This window comes from Phocoena sinus, chromosome 13 (assembly GCF_008692025.1).
Source record: "Phocoena sinus isolate mPhoSin1 chromosome 13, mPhoSin1.pri, whole genome shotgun sequence".
NCBI classification, from domain to species: Eukaryota; Metazoa; Chordata; class Mammalia; order Artiodactyla; family Phocoenidae; genus Phocoena; species Phocoena sinus.
In genome coordinates, this window is record NC_045775.1 from 38,404,599 (window position 1) to 38,428,170 (window position 23,572).

Consider the following 23,572-nt stretch of genomic DNA (forward strand, 5'->3'; position numbering starts at 1 on the left):
TAAAAATAAATAAAGTCCTTCAATGACCCTGCATCACCTACACCCCACCCCCACACACACACCAGATTTCATCTAATTCCTGAGCAGGGCAGGAAGCACACATAATCAGGCTTTGTCCATCTTTCCAGCCTCATCCATGTCACTTCCCTTCGCCCTTCACACTCCATCACGCTGAACTACACACAGGTCCTCAAACACAACTTGCTTTTTCACACCTCAGGGCCTTTGCATATGCTCTCCCCACCCCATCCCCTACCTCTGCCTGAAGTTCTTTCCCCAGCTCAACTGCCAACATCCCGGAGCATTCTGTGAACCTCTCTACCTGCTACTGTATTTCCACAGTACGCTGAATACAGCACTTCCACGTTGTAACATCACCATGTTATCATCTGTGTATGCGTCTATAATTAGTCAGAGGACAGGACCAGATGGTATTCTTTGCAGCCCAGGAGCTAGCACAGCACCTAGCTCATTGCTGGCATTCAGAAATTTTTCAATGAATGAGTCAATTCACAACTCAAAAGGGCCCACAAAGAAGACACCCTTTAAGGAGTCTGTCCAGCTGACAAAGACCCCCTTTTCTCTAAGAACTGCCCCAGACACCAACTGGACTGTAGGTGGACATCTAATCTGAATTGAGCCAAATGGATTCCTTCTAAGAAAAGAGGAAATAACTCCAAGAAAAGCAAATTTGTTTCTGGAACTACAACATGTAAACTCTGGGGACCATGCAAACTCCACCATTTAAAATGGACAGTAGAGGACTTCACTGGTGGTGCAAGAATCCACCTGCCAATGCAGGGGACACGGGTTCAATCCCTGGTCCGTGAAGATCCCACATGCTGCGGAGCAACTAAGTCCATGTGCCGCAACTCCGGAGCCCACATGCCACAACTACTGAAGCCCACGTGCTATAGGGCCTGTGTGCCACAACTACTGAGCCCACGTGCTGCAACTTCTGAAGCCCGTGCACCTAGAACCCGTGCTCCACACTAAGAGAAGCCACTGCAGTGAGAAGCCTGCACACCACAAAGAAGAGGAGCCCCCACTCGCTGCAACTAGAGAAAGCCCACACGCAGCAACAAAGACCCAATGCAGCCAAAAAAAATGATAAAAAAATAAGAGTATCAGTCCTTACGTTTAAAAAATAATTATAATAAAAAAATAAAATGGACAGTAGAAAAAGTCACTGCTTAAAAAAGAAAATGAACTAGCCATCTAGAGGACTTCAGAAAGCTTTCTGATGCCCAGTTCCAGCCCTCCCCTGAGACCATGACAGATTCCTGTCCCGAGCTCCTGTGAGACACCCCTGTTTACTAATAACCTGCCTCCTACTCTGTATTTGAGCTTCATGGGATTTCTGTTCCTTATAAATTCCTGACCACACAAGCCAACCTTTGCCCTTGGCAGAGTTGCCTGGGGGTTATTTTCTTCAAAAAACTTCTACTTTAATACATAAATCATACACATGCAGAACCAGCTACATAATTTATGGGGCCCAGTGTAAAATGAAACTGTGGAACCCTTTGTTCAAAAAGTACAGTTAAAGGTACTAAAATACTTATAAAGCTTTTTCTTTTCTTCTGCAGTCTCTCTTTTGGCTTGTCATGGTGTTTATTTGCTATTTAATGTCTAAGTAAATAAAAATTACAATATAAAATCCTTAGCATGAATTTTATCATTTATCTTTATATTGTGCAATGCCCATATAGAGAATCACCACAATGACTGTATTTCTTGGCTTCTCCCAGAAGATGCACCCAGCTGGTCACAAGAGATGAGCCCAAGTCGCCTCCAGACACCGAGCTGTCTAATGGAGAACTCCATCAGGTACAGGATACTTCACAGGGCAAGTGCAGATCCTTATAAGCTCCTGAAGATCCCTCCCCGAGACTCAGGCCCAGCAACCTTGACAACTGCTGGGTCCTCCTTCCCACCAGTCCCCAGATCTATGCGTTGTACCGAGGCTGGGGTCAGGAAAGCCGAGCCAGGCATCTCCCATTCCAACAGGCTGGCTGATCCAATCCACAGGAGACAGGTGAACCCCAGGGTCTTTAAACCTCCACACTGAGATGTGCCCAGTATCTGGTGGGTGAGAGACCCAAGCTCACCAAGTCACCTGCTGAATGTGCCATGGAGCTGCCAAGCTGAGCAGAGATGGCCACCATTATGCCCAGCCCTAAGATTCTACGGAGCATACAGACCCTCCCTGCATGCACACTGGGCAGAGGGCAGCAATGAGCACTAGTTGAGGGAAGGGAAGGCAGGGTCTTGGAGCACCAGGGCGCTGGGAAGTGGGTGGTCAAGAACCCAACCCAGGGAGATGGGTAGGCTTTGGGAATCAGTACTACGTGTGAGCCAAGGTCCAAGTCCCTGACACATGCTCCGAAGTCCCACTGGACTTCACTTATAAAGGGCACATGCAAATATAAAATTAAGAATTTCCAGACAGTGGCTGTAAAGCATTAGACCCCAAGTGCCGGGCTCTTCTGACATGGAGCTCTGTGTGACTGCACTCACCATACACCCATGAAGTTGACCCTCTACACATGAAAAAGAGTTCTAGACCTTATTAAATAACGTAAGAACAAGAAGCTGAGACAGAAGAAGAAAAACAAACTTCACATACATATTAAAGAGCTTTAGAACACCCAGACCCATAGGTCAAGAATACCATTCACATCTCAGTTTGAGGACGAGCTAAAGAGCAGATGTCTCTACTCCCTTCAACACAGACTGTAGAACTGACAAGAGGCTGTAATATGTGTAGATAAATTGGAAATAGGTTGCTAAGCACTAAGTCAGGCTTTATTCCAAAGCGTAATGCCTTTAGCTAGTCAAAGGGTATTTCATGAAGACAGGCTAATACCAGAGCAAAAAAGAGGAGGAGGTATTACTGGCTTCCTTTGTCCTAATAACTCATGCTTTTATAGCTTAGAAATTCAACACGAGCTTCACTTCCCAGAGGCTCATATAAAGAACTTCCTGCTGGCACTGGCTCCAAACAAGGCCTTTCGTATTTCTGGCATCTTTTGCCAGGATAAGAGATCCAGTCGACTCTCCAGAGTATTGGAGACCATTATTCTCTGATCACCACTGTAGACCTCCACACCTCCAGCCGCATCTGTAGCCAGTTGCACGCCTCTGTCAACTTGGACTTCCACACGTTTGTGGGAGACTGTCGTGTATTGAGGGATGGCTTTTTGCACTGCAGCCTCCACCAGGAGGAGGTCCTGTGGCCTGCGGCGTACAATCCACCACAGGCTCCAGCAGTCGGAGCAGACCCTGAAGCACTAGTTTATATCCAGCAGCCCCTGGTAAAATACTGGGTCTGCCCCGATCCTGCTGAGTCTCGGCTTTGCATCATTCAGCAATTCTGAGATGAGGTCGTTTCGGGCTCTCGGGACTTTCAGCCTTGCCTGATTCCTCATGGTAGACATCTGGCTTTTCTTCTGCTGCTCTATCTGCTTCTCTTTCTTCTCATAATACGCCATAATCTTCAGTCGTTGGGTTTGCACAAGGCATCCTCTCTCAAGGTTGAACTCTTCCTCAGCCTTGGCGTCTATTTCTTCGGCCTTCTCACTGGCTTCCTGCTCAATGAAAGCCATCACCTACTTAATCTGCTTCTGCACATTGACATCACTCAGGGCCGTGGCTGCTCCTGGAAAGGGAGGTGGAGGGAGAACTGGTGGACTCTCTGGTTCCTTTGACTTAGGGCAGAGTTTCAGGAGTGTCTCCAGAGTTCCACGTTCTGAGCTGTGGAATGCATGAGGGGAGGAAGGATATAGTCAGAGTCCAAAGGGAAGGATCATGGAGACCATCTATTCATGAATCACTTGGAGGAAACTGAAGCCCAGAGAGGGAAAGCAACCTGTCCAAGGTCATACCCTAGTAGAACAGAGACCCAAACCTGGGTTCTCAGAGTTCCATTTCTACTACACTCACCACCTTTTTGTCATCAAATAATAATGAGATGATTAGGGCAGACCTCAGGAAGACTTCTAGTCAGCAATGGCTCAATCACAGATAGCAAGTGGAGAGAATGGAAATGCCAAATTAATACAAAAATGTAGGCACATTTTGGGTTGGAGAGGGCTGGGGAGAGTCAAAAGAAACTTGTGGTTAAACAGGAAGGTTGCCTTGAAGCAAAATCCAGGAAGGTTGCCTTGAAGCAAAAAGATTTTTAGAGCCTCAACTGATTCAAAGAGACAGAAAACTCATAGGCAGATGGTGACATCCTGGAGAGAACTGCAAGGTGGGAGGGGTTGAAGGTAGTCTTTTAACTGGAAGTGGTTTCCAAACCTAGATGTACATATGAATCACCAGGGGACCTTTCAGAAATACAGCTTTCCAGGCCCCACTCCAGACTACTGAATGAGTATTTCTGCCAGTAGGGTCTGGGAATCCATATCTTAAAAAGACTCCCTGGACCCTCTTATACTGTTGGTGGGAATGTAAATTGGTGTACTCACTATGGAGAACAGTATGGAGGTTCCTCAACAAATTAAAAATAGGGCTTCCCTGGTGGCGCAGTGGTTGAGAGTCTGCCTGCCGATGCAGGGGACACGGGTTCGTGCCCTGGTCCGGGAAGATCCCACATGCCGCGGAACGGCTGGGCCCATGAGCCATGGCCACTGAGCCTGCGCGTCCCGAGCCTGTGCTCCGCAATGGGAGAGGCCACAACAGTGACAGGCCCAGGTACCGCAAAAAAAAAAAAAAAAAAAAAAAATTAAAAATAGAGTTGCCATATGATTCAGCAACCCCACTCCTGGGCATATATCCAAACAAAACTATAATTTGAAAAGATACATGCACCCCTATGTTCATAGCAGCACTATTTACAATAGCCAAGACATGGAAACAACCTAAATGTCCATTGACAGATGAATGGATAAAGAAGATGTGGTATATATATACAACGGAATATTACTTGGTCATAAAAAGAATGAAATAATGCCATTTGCAGCTACATGGATGGACTTAGAGATTACTGCACTAAACGAAGTAAGTCAGAAAGAGAAAGACAAATGCCATACGATATCACTTATATGTGGAATATAAAATATGACACAAATGAACTTATCTACAAAAAAGAAACAGACTCAGACATAGAGAACAGTCTTGTGTTGCCAAGGGGTAGGGAGTGTGGGGGAGGGTTGGATTGGGAGTTTGGGACTAGCAGATGCAAACTATTATATATAGAATGGATAAACAATACAGTCCTATTGTATAGCGCAGGAAACTATATTCAATATCCTGTAATAAACCATAATAGAAAAGAAAAAAAAAAGACTCACTGGGATGCTTAATGAGCCCAGGAAAATGATATATGAAAAAAATAAGACTAGCAATAAAGAGATAGAAAATATTAAAAAGAACCGAACAGAAAATTTGGAGCTAAAGAATACAATAACTGAATTGAAAAATTCACTAGAGGTGTTCAACAACAGACTTGATTACGGAGAAGAAATAAACAGCAAACTCGAGGACAGGCCATTTGAAATTATCTATTATTGTTGGAGAAGCAAATTTTTTTAAAGTGAAGAAAGCCTAAGAGACATATAGAACACCATCAAGTGGATTAACATATGTAATATAGGAGCCCCAGAAGGTGAAGAGACAGAAAGAAAGGAGCAGAAATCTTATTTGACGAAATAATGGCTCCAAACTCCCCAAGTCTGAGGAAGGAAACAGACACCCAGATTCACAAACAAAAATGAGAAAGGAATCAAATCATGTCACTAAAACAAATCAGTGAAACACAAAGACATCAAGAGAGGGGCAAAAAAAGCTACAAAGCAGACAGAAAACAATGAACAAAATGACAATAGCACATCCTTCTTTATAAGTAACTATTTTAAATGTAAATTAAACTCCCTAATCAAAAGCTATAGAGTGGCTGAATAAATTAAAAACAAAACAAGATCCAATTATATGCTGTCTCCAGGAGACTCACTTTAGGTTTAAGAACACACATAGGCTGAAAGTGAAAGGATGGAGAAAGATATTCTGTGCTAATGGTAACCAAAAGAGAGCAGGAGTGGCCATACTTATATAAAATATATTTTAAGTCAAAAACTGTCATAAGAGTAAAAGAAGGACATTTTATAATGATAAAAAGGTCAATTCACTAAGAAGATATAGTAACTATAGATATATATGCACCCAACATCAGAGTACCCAAATATATAAAGTAAACATTAACAGAACTGAAGGGAGTAATAGTCAGGAACACAGTAATATTAAGAGATGTCAATATCTCACCTCCAATAATGAATAAACTATCCAGAGAGAAGATCAATAAGGAAACACAGGACTTTAACAATGATATAGATCAAATAGACCTAACAGACGACACAGCAAAATATTCCACCACCAGCAGCAAAACACACATTTTTTTCAAGCACAGTTTTAACACTCTCCAGCATGGATTACATGTTAGGTCACAAACAAAGCCTTAACAAACTTAAGAAGACTGAAATCATACCAAGTATCTTTTCTAACCACAATGGAATTAAGCTAGAAATCAGTAGCAGAAGGAAAAATGGAAAACACAAATATGTAGAAATTAAACAACACTCTATTGAACAACCAATGGACCAAAGAAGATATCTAAAGGGAAATTAGAAAATATCTTGAGACAAACAAAAATGAAATACACATACCAAAACTTGGGACGCAGCAAAAGTGGTAGTAAGAAAAGTTTATAGCTGTAAAAGCCTACGTCTAAAAAGAAAGATTTCAAATATACAACTTAACTTTATACATTAAGGAACTAGGAAAAGAAAAACTAACCCCAAAATTAGCAGAAGGAAGGAAATAATAAAAATTAGGGAAGAAATAAATGAAATAGAAAAATGGAAAAGAATCAATGAAACTAAGAGTTAGCTTTTGAAAAGATAAAACTGACAACCTTTAGCTAGACTAAGAAAAAAAGAAGACTCAAATATATAAAATCATTATACTGATGCCACAGAAATAAAAAGCATTGTAAGAGACTACTCTGAACAACCATATACCAACAAATTGGAAAACCTAAAAGAAATGGATAAATTCCTAGAAACATACTACCTACCAAGGCTGAACCATGCAGAAATAGAAAATCTGAACATAGTAGTTCAGATATGAGCCATGTGAGCCATGGCCGCTGAGCCTGCGCATCCGGAGCCTGTGCTCCGCAACGGCAGAGGCCACAACAGTGAGAGGCCCGCGTACCGCAAAAAAAAAGAAAAAAAAAGAATGCTGTCCCAGAAAGATGCACCATTCACCAAGCTTGGTGGAAAAACAACCCCGTGTTTCTGACAAAGACCAAGACTTCGGGTTCAACCTTACAAACTGTCATTGGAAGTTAAAAAGAAAATGATTTAGCCCACCCATTCCCCACTATTTTAGGATGTAATTTTTCTTAAACTGCACTTTTGTAAACAGAGCAAAACATTCTCTGCTCCTAAATAAGACAAGTCCATTAAATATTTTTTAAAAAGGGCTCTCTGGGTAACCCTGCTAATCACCAGCTTTGGAAGCCACCATGAATGAAAGCAGAGAGAGTAAGAGATGCAGGAAGTCCCAGGTTAAGTGTGTAAAGGAAAAAATGTACCAGACAAATCCTTACCAGTCCACTGCCAAGGGCCAGCCTTTGCTCTGGCACCAGGCGTCTGTAGGCAGAATGTGGAACTTGGAACACGCACTGGAACCTGGCACTGTTGCTTCCTTCTTTCTGCAGACCCTCACAGTTTGACCAGGCAGCTTGAATCCAAAGAGCCAGACTGTCACTGGGGAAGGCGGGCCAAACCAGCCAAAAGGAGGCCAAGAGGAATTTCCTTGGCACAGAGGCCTCAGCTGGGGGCTACGCTTGCATGCCCAGAATCTCAATTAAGTTGGCACATGGTGGGCCTCAGCTCTGGGGTGGGCTCACCTTAACCAAGCTGTCAGAAACAGGTACGTATGTGAACCCAGGCAGCCAGTTTATTAAGTTACTAGTGAAAAATACAGCTGTCATGTTGGCAGGTCATGGCCCTCTTTTCCTGTATGTGAGTTGCCTGGGAAGCCAAATCCAAAGGTTGTTTTAGTGAGAAGCCAGAGCAAGCAAGACTTGCCAGACAGTCTTTCAGAATGCCACGCCAGCCACAGGGGCTGGCACACTCTGGTCCCACGGGGAGGACATCCTCTCCAAGCCCAGACAGGGCTTAAGGAGGCATCGCCGGCTTCCACAGTACGGTTGCTGGAGTAAGACTGCTGGAATTCAGATCCTACTTCTGCACTTAACATTTGTATGACTTTGGGAAAGCAGCTCATGCCTTGAAGCCTCAGTTTCTCCATCCGTAAAATGGAAATAATAATAGCGTGCACATCATAGGATTATTGAGAGGCTTAAATGAAAGAAGTGAATGTTCAGCATATACTGCTAAGCACAGTTAACCTTCACGCTTGGTAGTTACGGTCATTATCAGCATTATATTATTACTAGCTCTTCTCCTCCGCTTTAAGCCTCATCACAGTCACCCTTTGTGTGTACAGAGTACTTATGACTGATTTGATTTCCCCTCCCTAAAATAAGTAGAAACACGTCCTAGTCTTGCTTCCTTATATTAAAATTAGTAGCCCTGCATGGAGTTTGGGAACCTCCCGGCACTTCACGGCACATTCCCCCATGGTCTCAGGTGGCCAGCCATATCCTTGGTGATGGTAGGTAAAGTCCTGGAATTCCAGGGCTCTTGGGCTGAGGCTGGGGTAGAGTCATCCCACAGCCTGTCACAGTCTCTGAATCTGCAGTCCTGAGTTCTCATACTTCCTCTGACTCCCACTTCTACTCAGTCTATCAGTGCTGGGACTTGAAGGCAGCTGCAGGGTGGGGCAGGGCTAAAAGTCAGGAATTAAACAAGTAAGTGTCTCTGCATGAACTCGGGTGCCCGAGTAATGTGTCTGGCAGATGTAACTTCCAGTCTGTCTGGGATGGGGATTATGAGCCCACTTGAGCCTGTGGCTTGAACAAAACAACAAAACGAACTAAGAAATGTGAAACACACGTGTCGGCTCTTGCACAAGGGCACAGGATTCTCCATTCAGATAAGCAGGCTTGCACTGTAAGTGGCGTCCACCCTGCCCATGTTTGGGGCTGGGGGCAGATCTAGAGCTCTCCAAGACAGCCTTACTCCCATAAACTATTCGGTACTGGGCTTCCCTGGTAGCGCAGTGGTTGAGAGTCCGCCTGCCGATGCAGGGGACACGGGTTCGTGTCCCGGTCCGGGAAGACCCCACATGCCGCTGAGTGGCTGGGCCCATGAGCCACGGCCGCTGAGCCTGCGTGAGAGGGAGAGGCCCGCGTACTGCAAACAAAACAAAAACAAAAACAACTATTCAGTACTAGGGTTTCTTCACTGCCCCCCAGACACATCAGGCTCAGTCTTACCTAACAGCTCTTGATCATACAGTTCTCTCAGCTACAATGCCTTCCTCTGCTTCTCTCCACTTACCTAAATCCCACCTACATCTTCAGCCCAGTTTGAGCCCCACTACCTCCTTGACCTCTGGACTCCTCCTCAAAATGACAGCATGGCCTATTTTCCAGATATAATTCAGAGCTGGATTCGGAGTCTTCTGATGCTCTAGTTACCTTCCTTCCTCCAGGAAATTCCTTGAGGACAAGAATCTCTTTCTCTAGCAGGGGCTGGATGCCGCCAGGCACTGGGTAAACATGAATTGATTGGATTAAGCCCCTGAGGCTGGGGGGGGGGGTACTTTCTTTTTTACTGTGAAATGTAACACACATCAGAAAAGTGTATGGCTTAATGAATTATTATGAGGCAAATATCCTGTAACCAGCACCCGGGTCAAGCAGCAGGACATTGCCAGCATCCCCAGAAACCCCTTCTTATGACCTTAGGGAAGAAGACATTTCAAAACTGATGATTTTGTATTTGTAGGCATAAGAGGCATTCTTAGAGAAAGTGTGGGCTTGGAAATCTCTCTTCCCTGGCCTCACCTGTGTGATCCGGTGTGCACCTTGGGGAATCCTCATCACCATTAGAGGGAGGAAGGGGTGGCAGGCGTGCTTGGCGGGCAAAATGTGTCTGTCACCCTGAAGCCCCGCCCAGACCCTGAAGCAACTGTTCCTCATTCTAGCTGGGATTTGTAAGCAAGTCTGAGGGTGGATGTGTCTGGGTGTGGGCTCCGTAACCCTGGCTGAAAGAGAAGCAGCACCAAACCAGGGCCTCTAGACACTTAGAGATTACAGCGTGAGGAAGGGAAGGGGCTTTCCAGAGCTTGGAGCATGGGGCAACTTGCAGGGCCCAGGAAGTGGGCGAGGAAATTTAGAATACTAAATTTAAATTCTAAACATGTGGGAAGGGGAACTTCCCTGATGGAGCAGTGGTTAAGACTCCATGCTCCCAATGCAGGAGGCCGGGGTTTGATCCCTGGTCAGGGAACTAGATCCCACATGCATGCCGCAACTAAGAGTTCTCATGCCACGACTAAGGAGCTGGCGAGCCGCAACTAAGTAGCCCACCTACTGCAACTAAGGAGCCCACGTGCCACAACTAAGGAGCCAGCAAGCTGCAACTAACGAGCCCATGAGCCACAACTAAGGAGCCCACCGGCCTCAACTAAGGAACACACATGCCACAACTAAGGAGCACACATGCCACAAATAAGGAGCCTGAGAATCACAACTAAGGAGCGCACCTGCCGCAACCAAATAAATAAATAATTTATAAATAAATAAATAAATATGTGGGAAGGGGGCATTCCCTTTTCTGTCTTTCAAGAAATATTTGTTGAACATCTACCATGTGCCAGGCACTGTGTAGGCACTGGAGATAGAGAACAAGCAGACACCAGCCCACCTCCCAAGCCTACGACGTCATGAGGGAGATGTACAGGTAAACAGGAAATCATACTACAGTGTGATCTGTAAGGAATCAGCAGTTCCAAGAAAGCTAAGCAAATGAAGGGGTCCAATCCCTAAAAGCCCCTCCCCAGCTCACCATGGGCTGTTTTATAATGAACTGCTCTGCAACCAGGTAGACCATGTAGTGGGTGGTTTGGGACACACCATTAGTGACCACACGTTTTAACTGGAGGCAGGTCACCTGGAAAAGGTTAGCCAGTAGACAGTATTCGTGAAGGAGGATTTATCCAAATAGGCAAGAATCGATCAAGCTGTGATGGATACCTGACTCGAAGCAATGCCTTGGGGTTTCCAGAGAGGACTTTGGTTCAGAAATATGGAAAGGTACCTGCACCCAACATGGATGGGATAAAAGCCAGGAGAGCACACAGGCTGTGTGGCCACAGGCTTCAGCTGAAGGAGTCGTCCTCTGAGCAAGGGGTCAAGCTGGGAGGGAGAAGTACAGATGGGCACTGAAGAACAAACAATTCTGAGAAGCAGGAAGAGAGAGTGAGATTGTCTAGACAGGGAGAACACTGTGGGCAGAGACACCGTGCTGGGAATGTGTAGGAGGTCTGAGTGCAGAGAACAGATTGGTGTGGCAGCAGACAGGCCTGCAGTGGCAGTGGGAGTGAGTGATGTCTAGAAAGACGGAGTTCAACTGGGGAAGGTGTGAAATGTCAGACTGAGAGCTGGGACATTAGGCTAAGGAGCCCTATCAAAGGCTTCTCAGTAGGGATGTAACTTGGCCATACCTGGGTTTAGAAAGATTAGCCTGGTGATGGTGGAGGCAGGAGAGCCTGGCTGTAAGTAAATGCCGGGTCGAGACTGCATGGATGAGGGCTTGGACGTGAACACGAGATGGAAGGAGATGTGGTACAAGAGCCGGCAAGTTTGATGACTCAGGGACTGGCCCTGGCAGCACCTGCTGCAGCTCCACCCACAGGGCTGAGCAGCTCAGCTCAGCGTGAAGATGTGGGAAAGCGGGTGTGATGCACCCTGCTCCCTCCGGAGCCAGCTGTGGGGAGACAAAGCAGCAGCCAGAGAGTTCATTTGGTCTGAAAGTAAAAGGAGACACCCAGAGCGGAAATCAGAGAAGTGTCCACAAAGCTTTCTCTCTGCTTCAACTGCTGATAACTAAGGGGCCACATACAGTTTTAATCTAAGAACTCCATCCCAGTGGCAAAGCAGGCTTTGGTTGGGGCTGGAGAAAGCTAATGCCCACTACAGCCAGGCAGGTAATATAAAGGAGAGAACCAGGCAGGGTCAGAAACATTTCTCCCCAAATAATTTACATTAAGAATTCACAATTTAGGGCTTCCCTGGTGGCGCAGTGGTTAACAATCCACCTGCCAATGCAGGGGACATGGGTTTGATCCCTGGTCCAGGAAGATCCCACATGCCGCGGAGCAACTAAGCCCGTGCATCACAACTACTGAGCTTGCGCTCTAGAGCCCGCGAGCCACAATTACTGAGCCCGTGTGCCGCAACTACTGAAGCCCGCGCGCCCAGAGCCCGTGCTCCGCAACAAGAGGCCACTGCAGTGAGAAGCTGGCGCACTGCAATGAAGAGTAGCCCCCGCTCGCCACAACTAGAGAAAGGCCGCGCGCAGCGACAAACACCCAACGCAGCCAAAAATAAATAAAATAAACAAATTTATATATAAAAAAAAGAATTCACAACTTGATTTCTCCTTTTCAAACATCTGCAGGAAGGTTACTTCAAAGGAATCAAGTTCCCCCCAAGAGCAATTTGCCACAAAGTTGCATAGCTAAAGGTTTTCAGTGGTGGTTCCCCCCACCTGCAAAAAAAAGGCCCTTCTGTTTCATCCCTGCCTAAAGGGCCCAGGCTTCTGCTGCCTTTTGGAAATGGGCACTTGGGCACAAGATCTTTTAGAGAGGCCGGAAATCCCATTTAAAAAGTAAAATCCATTTATCTTTTTTCTTTGTCTTATTGTGGTACAATATACATAACTTTTTATCATTTTAACCACTAAGTAATGTTCAGTGGCATGAAATATATTCACACGGTTGTGCAACAGACACCACCAATCATCTCCAGAACTTCGTACCCATCAAACACTAACCCCCATTCCCTCCTCTCCCTAGTCCCTGGCAACCACCATGCTACTTTGTGTCTATGAATTTGATTATTCTAGGAACCTCATAGAGGTGGAATCATTTAATATTTGTCCTTTGTGACTGACTTATTTCGCTTAGCACAATGTCTTCAAGATTCACCCATGTCATAGCACTTGTCAGAATCTCCTTCCTTTATAAGGCTGAAAAACATTCCATTGTATGTACATATCACATTTTGTTCCGTCATCAATGGACATCCGGGTTGCTTCCACCTTTTGGCTATTGTGAATAACATTCCTCTGAATGTGGGTGTACAAATGTCTGTTCAAGTCTCTGCTTTCAATTCTTTGGGATGCTTACCTAGAAGTGGTGCCACACCATTTTCCCCAGTGGCTGCACCATCTTATAATCTCACCAGCAATGCAACAAGGGTTCCAGTTTCTTCACATCCTCACCAATGTTTGTTACTCTCTGGTTTTTTGATAACAGCTTTCCTAATGGGTGTGAGGTGGTACTCATTACAGTTTGGATTTGCCTTTTCCTAATGATTAGTGATGTTGAATATCTTTTCACATGCTTATTGGGCATTTACACATTTTCTTTGGAGAAATGTCTATTCAGGCCTTTTGCCCATTTAAAAAATCAGGTTGTCTTTGTTGTTTAGTTGTAGGAGTTCTTACAACTTTGTGGTCCTGAGCACTCAACTCCAGCTGCCAGCCAGGTAGCCACTCAGCAGAGCCCCTAAAGCAGGGTTTTGCAAAGTGTGGGCCGTGAAGCCAAATGGAATAGAAAACCCAGAGTTCATTACAGGTAGTAAGTTTAAGTGTTGTTCTGTCAAACCTTTGTTAAATATATGATATATACGTACATACGTATTCTGGTTCACAATGAAAATGTATGGGTTACTGTGATTTGCCATACAAAATATTTGGAAAACACTGACTTCATGTTAATTGAATCCACCCTCCTTAGAAAACAACCATCGTTACTCAAGCAGACCCTTGTAAGTTCTCCCACAATCGATTTATCAAAGTATTCGTCCCCCAAAACAGGCCCCTTTTAAGGTGGGGATGGGGGTGGGTGGGAGTGGTCTGAGATTCTGGCTACAAGATGTATAAGCAGCTTATATGGCTAATATCTATTGAGTGTGTCCCACGGGCTGGTTGGTCACAGGACGGGGATGGTAACCAAGGGTGGGAACCAGGCTTCCCCTGAAGTAGGAGGCCTCTCTCTGGCTCGGATGCCCCCACGGGCCATAGCTGGTGTCATGAGAAGTGCGCTGGACAGAGCATCAAAGGTAAAAGTTTCGGTCCTGATGTCACTCACAGGCCGGGTGATCTGGATAAAGGTTCACAATCTGCCTGAATTCCATCTGGATAAAGACACAAAGCCTCATCTGTTTACAGAAAGGGTGTTAATGAGGAATTTTGTGAAAGCCAGACGATGTGAGGAGTGAAGAAGCTTTGTAAAGTGCTAGGTGAACATCAGAGGTCATCATTCACAAAACACTACCCCAGTCATCCTGTCCTTCCCAGAACTGCACTCCCAAGCTGCCTGTGGGGTGGTAGATGCGGGCCAGCAGTCAGCCCAGAAAGCCTCCAGGGGCCAGAGGGTGGGTTTGAAGTCGGCGAGGAGCCCCAGGACACAAGCCCTTCAGAGGGAGCTGGCCGGCCAAGCCTCCAGCCTCTGAGCCAGAGCCAGGGACAGGCCCGAGAGCAGATGCTCTGCTAGTTCAGGGACATCAGGAGCAATGTTTGGTACCCGTCCCCGGATCAGGGGATGCATTCAGATGCCAAGCACTCCTTCAGTATTGACTTAACTCTCACTGTGATAGTCCTGACTGGCTTCACCTCTGCTGAGAGACACAGCTCAACCCCAGACACAGGGAAGGTACTGGTTTGCAAGGAGGAGAGTGTATCCACCCAACTCTGTCCCTCACCATGCATAGTGACTTCCACAATGAACTGGTTGGGAAAAGTGCTATTCCTGACCCCCTCTGCACTCATCTTAACACTTCACCCAGAGTCTAGTACATAGCAGTAGCATTAAGCATTATTTGTTGGACCCACAGATGAATGGATGGGTAGTGAGGAAAGAGTCTCCCGTACAGACTGTCACAACCCTAGGGATTTGTAACTCTCTTTCAGATGAGGAGAGAGGAATATGAAGATGGAAGAGGTGCTGCAGTGGCTGGCCACAAGGGGGACACCTCCTCCTGTCCCACCCACACTCCTGCAACACAGAGCTCAATAAGAATTTTTTAAATCTAAATTATTTAAATGAATTTGCCCAGTGTCCTCTGGTTGAGACTATTCTACTCAGAGAGGTGATTTGAAGTCCCAGGCAAGGCTCTCACAATCCTAACCTACACTCCACTGAGGGATGACACTCGACATAATTAACGACTAACCAACCAGAATAGTCCTGCCTCTGCTGGAACAGGGTCTTGAAGGCCTCCTTCTCTGCTGGGGGCATTACCCTTTAGATGTTGAATGAGAAAGTCAGAGGCAGCCAGGGAAAGGCCTAGGTTGACTGGAGCATGGTGGGGGTAGAGGTGGGTTCAGGGTAGGAAGCATTTACCAACCAACATAAAATTATTTCAGGGACTTCCCTGGTGGTGTAGTGATTAAGAATCCACCTGCCAATGCAGGGGACATGGGTTTGAGCTCTGGCCCGGAAAGATCCCACATGCCACGGAGCAACTAAGCCCATGCGCCACAAGTACTGAGCCTGTACTCTAGAGCCCACAAGCCACAACTACTGAGCCCGCATGCCACAACTACCGAAGCCCACGCACCTAGAGCCTGTGCTCCGCAACAAGAGAAACCACCCTAATAAGCCCACGCACAGCAATGAAGACCCAACACAGCCAAAAATAAAAATTAATTTAAAAAAATTATTTCACTATTGTTGTTAGTCCTGCCCCAATGACATCTGCTGGAAATTCCTATCTTTAACTGAAGGTCTCAGGAATGCAGAGTTTAGGATACACCTATGGTGTTTTTTGTTTTGTTTTATTCCATTAGCCTTTTTCTCTTTAGTTTGGATACTGCTATGTCTTCAATGTCACAGGTACTTTCTTCTACAGTGTCCAATCAGCTGTTAAGCTCAGTCAGTGAATTTTTCACTTCAGGTATTGTATTCTTAAACTCTAGAAGTTTGATTTGGTTCCTTTTTTAAAACTATTTATTTATTTATTTATTTTTGGCTGCATTGGGTCTCCGTTGCTGTGCACAGGCTTTCTCTAGTTGCGGTGAGCGAGGGCCACACTTCATTGGGTTGTGCGGGCTTCTCACTGCGGTGGCTTCTCTTGTGTCCCCTGCATTGGCAGGCAGATTCTTAACCACTGCGCCACCAGGGAAGCCCTTGGTTCCTTCTTATATCTTCCATTTCCTTCCTCCCCATGTTCCCATTTTCCTTTAAGTCTTTGGGTTTATTTCTAATTCTTTTTTAAGTCTTTGCCTGCCAATTCCATTACCTCTGTCATTTCTGGGTTTGTTTCTATTGATTGATTTTTCTGGTTACAGTTCTCTATTCTTTACATATCTAGTGACTCTTGACCTTCTGAAATTTATGTTGTTTAATGTCTTTATTTTGTTGTTGTCCTTAAAAAAATGATGAAATTTGTTTTGCTCAGCAGTTATCATAATAGTGGATAAACTCGTTCTATATGAGGCTTGGGGGTCTAGAATTGCTTTTACTTCAGGGCTAATTTAGCCCTTCTACTAACGCATAACCCTTCTGGAGTTTCTACTGATTTCTTTGGACATTCAATAGGTCTCTTCACATTGGCTGGTTGAAACTCAAACATCCCCCAGCCCTGTGTGAGCCCTGGGAACCAATCAGCTCATGTTCCCTGGCAGTTCTTTGCCTACCATGGTGGAGTTTCACTCTATGCAGGAGCAACTCAGTATCAGCAACAGACTCAAGAGGATACTTCCCCCTATCTGGTACTCAGCCTTGAAAAGTCTCCTCAGCTGTCTCTTGGACTCAGCAAGATCACTATGGTCAACTTTGGTTCCCCCTTACCGTGCTGCAGTTCAGAAAGTACTTCCAGCAGAAAGGGTAATTAGTAGTAGAGCTTGCCTCATTTGTTCCTTTCTTTCAGAAATCACAGTCCTGTGCTGTGTTCAATATCTGAAAACAGTGATTTCGTATATTTTGTGCAAGTTTCGAATTGCTTACATTAGGAAGGCATATAGGTTGAACGTGTCCCCGCAAAATTCGTATGTTGGAACCTAATGCCCCAAGTAATGGTCTTAGTAGGGGCCTTCGAGAGGTGAGGAGGTCATGAGGGTAGAGCCCTCATGAGTGGGATTAGCGCCCTTATAAAAGAGGCCCAACAGAGTCCCTTTGCCCCTCTGCCATGTCTGCAACCCAGAAGAGGGCCCTCCCCAGCCATGTTGGTACCCTGATCCTGGATTTCCATCCCCCAGAACTATGAAAAATAAATTTCTGTTGTTTATTAGCTACCCAGTGTGTGGCATTTTGTTATAGCAGCCCGAATGGACTAAGACAGCGGTTGGTCTGGTAGAAGTGGGAATCTCTGCTCCCACTGCATGAAGCACATTCAGTATAGCGATCCACTCCTCCAACCTCTTCTCAAGAGGCTGCGGTGCAAGGACCAGAAGCTGTCAGGGGCCAACTGAACAGAAAAGGCACCTCCAAGGATCATGCACAGCGCACAAGACCGCGGGCAGGCTAGTACAGCTGCTCAAGACTGTCTTTCCAGGAACCACGCCCAACACACGCCTCAGGACCTGCTCTGATGAGAAAATCACTTCTGGTATCATCGCTGCCACCAGACTCTAGACAGTCAGCGTGTACGGCAGTCACTTCTGCACCAGGAACTCAGTCACACCACAACCAACACCACCACCCACCCTGTGTGCCACTTCCTGTGTTTAGTACTGAGTTGTGTACCCAACACTACAGCTGCAACCTCCAGAAAGCGTGCCCTGTATTTAACTCTAGTCACTTTAGCTCCTGAGTCTGACAATGAAAGCAAGAGTCTGTAACTTTCGGCTTCCATAAGGGGCGATCTTTTCTTCCCAACCTGACTTACAAAGTGGGAGATTTCCCAAATTCAAAACGTGCTTATAATACTCAGTGACCACAACATCCACTGTGCAAGAACAATCATAAATGAGTCTCGGATGGTTTTCTGGCACTCTTAGTACTGAAGCCTGGCATAAAATCATTAATTTCATTTCTGGAAGAGGGATCTATGATCCAGCCTCCTTTGGACCTTATAAGAGGTGGTCACTCCCAGATCATATGAGTATTCTGCACCAGCAACCTCTAAAGAAGTGTCCTTTTCACGATTCAGCAATGGCGGCAATGCCATCAGGTATAACGACTGGTCTCCTGACCTAGGCTGCAGTAAAAGGTAGCTAGAAATGAAGATCGGAAAACATTACTAAAGATGCTTGAGCCCAAATCCTCAGAGGCTGGGGTGTACTTCTGAGTTCCTGGTGTGTAATGAACTGGAAAAAAGAGATCTAGATGCATTCTAGAAACATAACTAGAAATGAAAAACAAGTGAGCCGGATTTATCGGATTTTTTTAGTCATTCTGATCATTAGGAACCATTGACCTTTAAGAAATTGCTGCAGTGTTTAAGCCATTAGTACCTTAGCTAAAAAAAGGTGCAATGTATATTACATCTGAGCCCTAAGAGAAAAGGATGCAGATGGGAGGTTTTAGTGGTGGGAAGGATAAGAGGAATAGGTATGGCACATAGCATGATGCTATGATCGTGGGACAGGTGGAGTCTGGGAAGCAAGAGAGCCCTGGGGAATGAAGAGTCTGCAGTCTGCAGAGAGAAAAGAAGCATGGATGGAGACAAGAAGCATAACTGAAGAGCAGAGGGGACGGGGTAAACGGATGATAACCACTTTACCTCCTTACCAGTAACTCTAAGAAGGAAATCTGAAGGGGGCAGAGTGTACCTACTATCACCCAAGAATTAGGGATTCACACCAAGCATGGATTCATGTCCTGACAAACCAACTGACTGAAATTTGAAACAAATCATAGATTTGACTTAGATCCTTCTCACTTCCTTCTTCCCTTGAAATCTGATGTTCCTAAAGTTCTTTATTTCTAGTATAGCTTGGGGAGGCCTAGAAACTTTGACTGGTGGGCAACAATCCAGATGTACTAGATATCGCTGGTCGCCTCCCCAGCATACATTCCCCCTGATGCCTGCGATGCCTGCCGCCCGCTGTGCAGGAACCATAGAATCTAAGTGGGATTAAAATCCTGGCCTTGGGGTGGGCCCTGATAGGCCTAATCAGGATAGTCCCAATCCCTTGTCACAGTGATGGTTTCAGGGATGGCCAATAGCCCAGGCCTAAGGCAACGAGCATCTGACATTCTGCTGGCCACCATGATGAACTCAGCTAATCTGATCAGAGAAAGTCCAAGACCTTTGTGCAATCAGTGAGTCAAGAGAAGCTCTTTCTCCTCCTGGGCAGTGTGGTGTATGGGTGCTAATGCCTGGACCTGGTACAACCATTTTGTTTTCAAGAGAGAAAGCAACCTAAGTAGGAAGTTGGCCCAAAGAGAAGAGAAAAACTGAGAGAAGTGAAGAAAAAAACAGATCCAGAGTTTTGATCAAGCCATGCCCGAAGCTTGAGCTACTTCTGTATGTTTCAGTCAAAGAAGTCCATATACTCCCTTTGCCGTTGAAGCCAGTTTGGGTTGACTTTCCTACTACTTGCAACCCAAAGCATCATGACACCAAATGATCCACTGGAATCCAGTTTTCCATTTTGGGGGTGAATGTGAGGGAACACAAACAAAATGACAGAAACTTAATGTCCTTCTAGAGATCTACTCTCAGCTTGATTTAGGCAGTTGGTCTCATGGTTAGGCACCAAGAGGAGATGGGAAAGTTTTTAAAAGTAAGGAAGAAAACTAAAATAAGGAGGATAAAAACAGAGGAGATTAAAAAGGAATGGAGAGAAGGAATACGTCAATGGAATCATACGTCAATGGATAACGCCTCAGAGGTATCCTAGCCCTTCCCCATGCTGTGTTACCAAGCCCTGTGGACTTGGTCATCTAAATATCCTGCTAGGGACTTCCCTGGTGGCACAGCAATTAAGAATCCACCTGCCAATGCAGGGGACACGGGTTCGAGCCCTGGTCCTGGAAGATCTCACATGCCACGGAGCAACTAAGCCTGTGAGCCACAACTACTGAGCCCACGTGCCACAACTACTGAAGCCCACGTGCCTAGAGCCCATGCTCTGCAACAAAAGAAGCCACTGCAATGACAAGCCCGCACACCACAACGAAGAGGAGCCCCCGCTCACCGCAACTAGAGAAAGCCCGCGCACAGCAACAAAGACCCAATGCAGCCCAAAATTAATTAATTAAAATATCCTGCTACCCATGGCCTCCTCTTCATCTACACAGCCATGCCTGGTTCAGACCTTTGTGACCTCTCTCCTCACTTCCTCTGCCTTCACTCTCGTCCCCTCTAAATCCATGTTCTAACACCACTCCCAGAGTGATCTTCTCAAAAGACAGCTCTAAACTTGTCATCTCCCACTGAAAAACTTTTAATGCCTCCTTCATGTGGAACATGGGAAGTAGCATGAGCTCAGAAGATTGATCATTTTGAAAGCTAGCTCTGCCACTTACCAGCTACGTGACTTTGGGCAAATTTCTGATTTCGCTGCACATCACTTATCTCAACTGTAGTGATAATACTAACACAGTAAAGATTCCCTTGGTTACCAGTGACAGAAAACCAACCCACACCCACTAGGCAAAAAGGGAAGGGGGACGTGTTAAATCAAGTGACTAACTGAAGACCAGTAGGTACGACAGGGTCCCAGGGATAACCAGAAATAGGAACTCACGAATATCCTGTGAGTCTCTTCCATTCTTCAAGGTTCTGGTGGAGCCCTGCATGCCCGGCTGGGGCCCTGCATGCCCTGAACGTGGCTTCCAGAGGCCCATGGCCTGGCAACATCACACAGTTCTCAATTACATACAAACCAGCTCCCCTGCACCACTAATCCTGCATTCTGTCCACCTACATGGCTCACCATTCCCAAGAAGTTGTGTGCTGTTCCTTCTTGCTGGGGGGCAGGGCTGTCTTTCCTAGGCATTCTTATCTTACTCCTATTGGCCTCTTAACCCCCAGGCCAATGACACCCTTCTGCAAATCCTTCCTCAGCACATCTAGAGCTAGGTACTAACAGCGTCCCTGCACTTGCCGAAGACTGTTCTTTATCCTCGATCACAGCACTGATCACATTACATAGTGATTATTTGTTGAGATCTGTTTGGTCCTTCCAGCTAACCCATCATTGGGCTGACCTGGGCATCCAGGATAATTCTCCCGTCTCCCTCCTACTCTACATTCAACTGGTGGAATCAGTCCAGAGCTCAAAGTACTCCTGGCAGTCAGTCTTGGCTTTTCTATGGGCCAAAGGGATGAGGTCACCGTCATCAATGAAGTCATCACTGCATGATTCATCTGACAGCAGTTCCCCACTTGGAGTGTTGTGATATTCCCAGAGCTTCTCTCAAAGCATCCAGAACCTGGAGTCCCTTCCATTTTTCAAGGTTCTAGAGCTAATCCTCCAGCTCTCTGGATCCCCGGTAAATATCTGCCACACTGAAAAGCAGCATGAGAACTGAGAAGCTGGAGTCCTCAGTGGGGGAAGCCTCCATCCTCCAGTCCTGGGACAGACCTCATTATCCCTCAAAAAGGCCGTCCCCATGTCTCTAGCAACTGCTTCTCCCCTGGCCCAAAGCTTTTGCCAGGATCTCTCAGGACACATTGTGAAGAGCCCTAGCATTCTCAAAGGTGAGCCCTGATCTCACCCTTATGGATGAGCTCACATTTATGGATGAGAAAGCAGAGGCCCCAAGAACAGAAGTGGCATATGCTCAAGGTCACACTGCTAAGTACTGTCAGAGCCAGACCCAAATGCCCTCTCTAGGCTGAGTGCACCCGGAAGCTCCTTAACCTCTCCTGATAGACCCTCCTTTCACAATCCCAGTCCCAGCAAATGCTGTCTGAAGAAGCAGGCCTGTAGGCAAAGGGGGCAAGTGCTCCTTTCCTCCCCTCTAGAAGGAAGTGGCAGAGACTAGTCTTGAACCAAGATCTGACTTCAAGGCACTGAACTGCCTTCCTTAACCTGTCATTCAGCACATAAAAAATATCTTCCAGATTCACTGCATAACCTAAAGCAGCTGGCAATGTAAATACCCACACTCAGACCCAAATGGAGGGGTCTGGTGAGACGTCCAGTGGGACTCCACAAGGAACTTCCAAGAAACCAGGAAGTCTTGCAGGACAATGGAAATCAGATTTGGGGTTTGAGAGTTGAGGCCTGGGAAGTGTGGCGTGAGGACATAACTAAGCATTTCCCAAAGTGTGTTCCAAGTCCTTGAACGCTGGAATTAGCTGGAAGCCTTTGACATAACCACTTCACCTCTCTGCGTCTCAATTTGCTTACCTGCAACCTCAGGGAGATCTAAGGGAGGTGGTCCAGTTGACCTCTGCGGTGCCTCTCAACACAGCATTTTCTGATCCTGTGAATTGATGAAAGGAAGCGATTTATCTCCTGTCAACAAGGGGAGGGAGGGTGTGGTGTCTACGCGCAGAGTATTCTCCCCCACCCCCACCCCCCGGCCCCAGGGCCTAAAGTTAGAAGCAGCACCGTTGGCGAGAGAACGCGACCTGGCCTGACGGGTGCTTCCAAGCAAGCATCGCCCAGGCAGGAGGACAGGGGTCGTTGCCTGGATCACAGGCCGCGTCTTAGAGCTCTAGAGTGTATCACTCCTCAGGGATCACAACCTAACACCTTCGAGGGAAACTGGGACTGTAAAGGGGCCTCAGAGAATGTCGCCTATAGGGGGAGCAAAGGTACACCCGCGGCATCCAGAGCCGCAGAGTCTCCCTTTTCTGGCTGGTGCGGGGTTGCGTCAGTGGTTCAAGATGCTGTAACTCCCTTAGACACCAGTTTCGTAGTAAATGACTCAAGCTCTGCCGTGAACAGCATGGGGTGGTGGGGATGGTGGGAGGCGGGACGGAGCAGTAAGCCAGGAGTCCCTACTTTCCAGCTCAGGGGCCACCGCCACCCCTCCCCCATCACCCCGTGCGTGAGAGTGAAAATTTTTTTTTAATTAAAAAAAATTTTTTTAACTCTCTTGCCCTTTCTTCCTTCCCGATTTCTAGTTCTGTTGTGCACTTAGAGGCCGACAGAATGGATCCTGCCTTCCGGGTGGAGTTTAAATATACGTGAATAATTTTTCATGACTATTGCGTCATCATAAGAGTCGTCGCGGTTCCCCAAGAGGCCTCCACGTCTTCTCCCAGCATCGGAGCCTGTGGACGCTTCTGGGCGTTGCGCACACTTTCGCGAGGAGCCCTCGCCTCCTCGCGAGCGCTGGTCGCTCGGCCCCCTCCCCCAGTCTCACCTTCCTCCCCGTCGCTCCTCCTCGGCTCCTCCTCCTCGCCCCCTCCCCACAGCCCTCGCGGGGAGTCAAGCTAGGGTGAGCCGGCAGGGCCGAGCTGCGTCCGCGGGCGGGGCGCGGGGCGCGGGGCGCGGGAGCCGGCAGGCGGGCGGGCGGG

The 23,572-nt window shown here is 46.6% G+C and overlaps 1 protein-coding gene across 1 annotated transcript; it reads right to left on the reverse strand.

Moving 5' to 3' along the window:
* Nucleotides 1-1,099: 1,099 nt before the first annotated feature.
* On the reverse strand, nt 1,100-23,562 carry ATP6V1E2 (ATPase H+ transporting V1 subunit E2). The gene is given in 7 exon segments (XM_032653248.1): nt 1,100-3,254; nt 3,256-3,300; nt 3,303-3,756; nt 7,613-9,326; nt 11,644-11,946; nt 22,455-22,530; nt 23,419-23,562. Coding segments are annotated over 3 exon segments (636 nt in total). The 5' UTR covers nt 3,609-3,756; nt 7,613-9,326; nt 11,644-11,946; nt 22,455-22,530; nt 23,419-23,562; the 3' UTR covers nt 1,100-2,969.
* Between the last annotated feature and the right edge of the window lie 10 nt (nt 23,563-23,572).